The sequence below is a fragment of the Anolis carolinensis genome, chromosome 1, assembly GCF_035594765.1.
Source record: "Anolis carolinensis isolate JA03-04 chromosome 1, rAnoCar3.1.pri, whole genome shotgun sequence".
NCBI lineage: Eukaryota > Metazoa > Chordata > Lepidosauria > Squamata > Dactyloidae > Anolis > Anolis carolinensis.
Window position 1 is genome coordinate 108,585,587 of NC_085841.1, and position 6,000 is coordinate 108,591,586.

Sequence of the window (6,000 nt, forward strand, 5' to 3'; positions counted from 1 at the left end):
AAGGCCAAAACATCTTGGGACCCACAGGTTGAGAACCACTGACCTAGAGCCACCACCCTGGTCTGAAGCTGCTTATCCAGCTGGCTGGCCTGCATTCACCCATGAAAATACTCACTTGGGCCAGAACCCACTCTCAGTAGCCCTGCTGCTCACTAGTCTTTTAGGTCTAAATCTAATTATTAGTGCCAACTGCAGTAAACTTATTAAATCAATGGAACTACATACGGTTTTGTTCCCATTGATTCCATTTGTCTACTCTGGTTAGGATTGGGCTTTGGTTTTCAATTAGACTTTTCTTCATTTGCATTGAAAACCATATTCCCAAAAGAGCAAGATCTAGAAAAAAGTAGGACAAAATTCCATGGAATAAAAAAAGGATTAAAATCAGAGTCTGGAAAAGTTCCATTCTGGTATGACTGGAGAATTGTTGGAATAATGTAACACCTCCAGGCCCAGAAGTATTATTATTTCTTTTTCAAGTACATACACTTCATTTTTGTAGCAGTGCTGGAATGACAATCGTTCTTTTGTACTGATGATGCAGGAGAGAGACCATATCCGATCTGCAAATTTATACAAAAGCTTTCCCATTATTATTATTAAAGTAATTGCAGGGAAATGTACTACATTGCTGCTATCTATTCCTTTAATAACTGTCTGTTAAGCATGGCATATGTGTAAAGCAAGTGCTGGAACAATGAAGATGAATGAATCATGATCACAGGTGAAATATGACATGAATAGTTTAATGTTAATTTCACATTACTTTGATATAATTTTCTTGTTATTGTAGGAGGGAGAGCAATTTAAGGAGTCCACATTTTTAAGATGGTATTGGAACACAATTATCTGCAAATCCTAGTGAGACAGCTTAAAAATAGAAAGATACAAACTGCATTGACATTGCTTCTCTCTGCCTTTCAATTCATCTTGCATATCTAGCTACTCATGAATACCACATCTTGAGCCATTACGGATAATAATTTCTAACTGTTTTATGATCCGTTGTCTTTTAACTGCAAAATTCACTAAGGTAATTAAACCAATTTGAAATAATTATTGAAAAACATAACTGAATTGCCCCCCAAAAAGTTTTACTATACCCCAAGGAGATGTGGGGAGAAAGGAAGAAATATGTATGCACAGCAGTAATATTATTCCATATGTTATATTCATTCTTGCAAGCTAGCCAAGCTCAAATTAATTGTACTGACTAAACTTTTCTTCTTGGAGAAAATTAAAGATATGCTGTTGTCAACACTTGAGCATAACCTTGCTGACACTTAAACGCAGGGAAGGGTGTGACATCCTGCCCTAGCTGCCTTGCGCTAATTAATCACTCTGGTATTTAGGACCATTCAAGCAGACAAATTAATGGAGAATAATTAGTGTATCTTTGTTCCAGCTCAGCTCTGCACACACCGCACACGCTCAGGGAGGGAGAGGAAGCATGAAGAAAGTGAGCCATTAGCATGCGCATAGTTTCGCTTCTGTTCAACGCATTCTGCAGAGATTAAGAGAAAAGCCAAATTAGCAGTCGTGTGACTGGGTGAGGGCATCTTTGTGGAAAGAGAGCCCTCTGCTTGGTGCCAGCTTTCAGAAGTGAGTTGCTCATCCTGTAGTCAGGTTCCACAGGCCACAATTAAAGCTGTCCTCTTCCCCCCCCCCTCTCCCTTTATGCTTGTTGACACATCAGAATGGAAAGAAAAACATACAAAATATTTTTGTTTCATTTGAATGGCTGCAGTAAAATGTATCTATTCCAAATTTTTCTTCCTTTTCCTTGCCTTTTATGGGCAAAACAGAAGAGGTTGCAACATGTGCCTATTTTGTTATCTCTTTTTGGTTACCCAGAAAGGTTCTCCATTATTATAGCTGCTCTTTTCTCCCATCTACCTCCATAACCTAAAGTGAGCAAATAAACTCCACTTTTCAGGCAAAAGTTGTGGGAAGGAGGGAAGAGCAAATAACTGATTATGAAATGGAAAGGGAGGGAAAAACATTCAAGAAACATCAGTGAGAGTAAGAGATAAGTAAATGTATACAGTCCATAGATTCTGTATCAATGGATTCCACCATCCATGGCTTTAAAATATATAGACAGTAGAGTCTCACTTAACACTCACTTATCCAATGTTCTGGATTATCCAATGTATTTTTGTAGTCAATGTTTTCAATACATCATGATATTTTGGTGCTAAATTCGTAAATACAGTAATTACTACATAGCATTACTGCGTATTGAACTACTTTTTCTGTCAAATTTGTTGTTAAACATGATGTTTTGGTGCTTAATTTGTAAAATCATAACCTAATTTGATGTGTAATAGGCTTTTCCTTAATCCCTCCTTATTATCCAACATATTCGCTTATCCAACGTTCTGCCGGCCCGTTTATGTTGGATAAGTGAGACTACTGTATTTGATGAATCCCAGAATCAAATTTTAATTTTGCCATATTACTATATCATTGTATTTAATGGGACTTAATAATCCATGGATTTTGGGTTTTTTTAATTTTGTGTCAAAAGCATTGCATAATAAATAAGGTTAAAAGCGATAAAATAAAGGAATCGCAAACAGCTAAACAGTTTTAGGCCAAAAGTGGGCAACAGCAATCACATTGTCCGTAGCTTTGAACAACTCCTCCTCTGTGCATGAGGCAGGGCATGGATTTTGGTATCCATGTAGGATCCTGAAATTAAACTCCAGAGGATATTAAGAACCCACTGTACTTATCACTAAGAACATAGATGGCATCACTGTTCAAAGTGCATCGCTTGCACTTTCAAGTAAAATGCAGTTTTTTGTGCATAATCTTTCATGTATTATATAAAGAATTCAATAAAAGGTGAATCACTTCATATCACTCAAACCCATATAGTACACTGTTGCATCTACACTGTAGAATGTATGCAGTTTGACACCACTCAATTGGAGTTGTAGTTTTATAATGTTTTTAGCCTTCTTTGCCAAAAGATGTTGTTGCTTCACTAAACTACACATCACAGGATTCAAATAGAATTGAGCCAGAAAGCTAAAATGGTGTCAAACTGCATTCACTCCACAATGTAAATGCACCCTAAAACAGCATGTTTCTAGGTGTGCACCTCTTTTTTTAGTAGGGTTGCCAGTTCTCAGGGCTGCCCTGGGTCTAGTTTTCATGGGTCATCTCCAGGTGGGAAACAAGAGTACAAATTATTCATTTTCAGTGGGCTCTGCTCCAGACAATAGAAAAGCCTGTGTGGAAATCTCCACCTCACTTTGCACACCAGTAGCTTGATACAATTTGCAAGGCTTGATTTGTAACTGTATTTTCAACCCTTCTCCATGGAATCAATGCATTCACTTAGTTAGTTTATTCTTTCCCTCCTCGATAATGTGGTGCCCAGGCGCGCCTTCTGTTCTGTTCTTCATTACCTTAACGGATTTTAAAGGGGAACATAAATCTGGGAGGAGGCTAGGCAGAACAGGCATAACCCTTTGTGTATTATTTATTTTGTGTTTGAAGGAATCTACACCATAAATCAGAGTCAGCTCTATATCTACACAAGCCCTCAGTACATCTCCTTCTAGTAGACCTGTGCCCCCTGTCAGACTGCTTGGCCATACATGTTGGGAATGTCATTCTTATGTGTTTCTGCCATGTTGGTTATGTGGCGATGGGTGAGCCAGCCTACTAAGGAGAAGAAAGGTGTAGTAGCACCACTCCTTTAATGAGTGTTGGGATGCTACCATTATAGCTGCCCCTTCAAAACACCTTACATACAAGTAATTCCCATTAGTATCACACAACAGTTTTTACACTGCACACAGTTATAGCACTTTGAAACCACTTTAAGTGCCAAGATTGTATACTAAAGAGTACAGGACAGAGAGTTCTAAATCCCACAGGAAATACACATCCCAGGATTTGATAGGATGAAGCCATAGTGGTTAAAGTGGTTTCAAAATGCTATAATTGTGTAGTGTGAAAGAGACTCAAGTTTACTCATACCTGATGGCTGTCATGACAGAAGATATCATAGTGTTGTGCTGTAATACAGGTAGAATACCCCCTATCCAAAATGCTTGGGGCCAGAAGTATTTTGCCTTTTGGACCCCCCCCCCCATGTTGGAATATTGGTACAGTATTTGCATATACATAATGAGATATATTGTAGATGGGATCCAAATCTAATCACAAAACATGTATGTTTCTGATAGACATTATATATGTATTGTGAAAGTAATTTATACAGAATATTTTTATAATTTTGGACATGAAATAAAGTTTACGCACATTGAACCCTTACAGAACAAAAGTGTCACTGGGTCAGTCATCCGTATGAATAATTTTGAATTTGGAGTAATTTAAATTTTGGAATTTTGGTAAGGGATGCTCAAACTGTATCAATATAAGGTTTCTTTAGAGCATAGTATTCTTGAGATATGGTTCTTGGCTTTGTAATATTGAAAGTTGAAAGGAAAGAAGAAGGAGGGAAGGAAAGGAAATTCACAAACAAAACTATGTGCAGTGGCTCCGGTCCTGGGGGACACCTGCTCGGCCCCACAACCATTGACTTGTGGGGTCCCGCAGGGTTCAGTACTGTCCCCCATGTTGTTCAACATATACATGAAGCCGCTGGGAGAGATCATCAGGAGTTTCGGGGTTCTGTGTCATCTGTACGCAGATGATGTCCAGCTCTGTCACTCCTTCCCACCTGTCACTAAGGAGGCTGTTCAGGTCCTGAACCGGTGTCTGGCCTCTGTGTCGGACTGGATGAGGGCGAACAAATTGAAACTGAATCCAGACAAGACAGAGGTCCTCCTGGTCAGTCGCAAGGCTGAACAGGGAATAGGGTTACAGCCTGTGTTGGACGGGGTCGCACTCCCCCTGAAGACACAGGTTCGCAGTCTGGGGGGTTCTCCTGGACTCATCGCTGAGCCTGGAGCCCCAGGTCTCGGCGGTGGCCAGGGGAGCCTTTGCACAACTAAGACTTGTGCGCCAGCTGCGCCCGTTCCTTGGGAGGTCTGACTTGGCCACGGTGGTCCACGCTCTGGTTACATCCCGTTTGGACTACTGCAACGCTCTCTACGTGGGGTTGCCTTTGAAGACGGCCCGGAAGCTCCAATTAGTACAACGGGCGGCAGCCAGATTAATAACTGGGGCGGCTTATAGGGAGCGTACCACCTCCCTACTTAGCCAGCTCCACTGGCTGCCGATATGCTACCGAGCCCAATTCAAAGTGCTGGTTTTGACCTATAAAGCCCTAAACGGTTCTGGCCCAATCTACTTGTCCGAACGTATCTCCTCCTATGAGCCAGGAAGATCCCTAAGGTCATCTGGAGAGGCCCTGCTCTCGGTCCCGCCTGCCTCACAGGCACGGCTGGTGGGGACGAGGGACAGGGCCTTCTCGGTGGTGGCTCCCCGGCTGTGGAACACCCTCCCCAGAGAAATACGGCAAGCCCCAACCCTTTTGAGTTTTAGAAAAGCCCTGAAAACATGGCTATGTGCCCAGGCTTTTGAAGATTAAACGATAATGACGACCCGGACTGATTTACGGCTACAGCACGAGGATTTTGGAGGAATGGATTTTAATCATATGTTTTTATATTTTTAATATTGTTTTAATTGTTTTATTGGATTTTTATAGCTGTTTTAATTATGTATAGGCATCGAATTGTTGCCAATTTTGTACGCCGCCCTGAGTCCCTTTGGGTGAGAAGGGCGGGATATAAATGTTGGAAAAAAATAAAAAAATAAATAAACTATGCATTTTTTAAAAAAAAACAACAATTAAGTACCAATGAGCTCAGGGGTGGAAAAGCCTTAGTGTCTCCAAGCGCACTGAATAACTGCCTGCAAGAAGGCCATATGCCACTCAAAAGACTCCTGTCCAGGAAACGTGTTCATCCTGGCTCTTTGAAAGTGCATTATTCTCATTTAAACCAAACCTTGTGCGTGGGAGGGGCTGCACTGACATCAAGGCCACTTGGCCATGACTGAAAGAGCTGGGCC

The 6,000-nt window shown here is 41.0% G+C and overlaps 1 protein-coding gene across 1 annotated transcript in view; it reads left to right on the plus strand.

The window, feature by feature from the left end:
• Positions 1–5,655, plus strand: part of LOC134299902 (uncharacterized) — an 87,792-nt gene extending 82,137 nt beyond the window's left edge. Inside the window, exon 2 of the mRNA XM_062984054.1 lies at positions 4,906–5,655. Within this exon, the coding sequence (XP_062840124.1) occupies positions 4,906–5,515 (610 nt within the window). The 3' untranslated portion in view covers positions 5,516–5,655. The remainder of the gene's footprint in view (positions 1–4,905) is intronic.
• Positions 5,656–6,000: the final 345 nt, after the last annotated feature.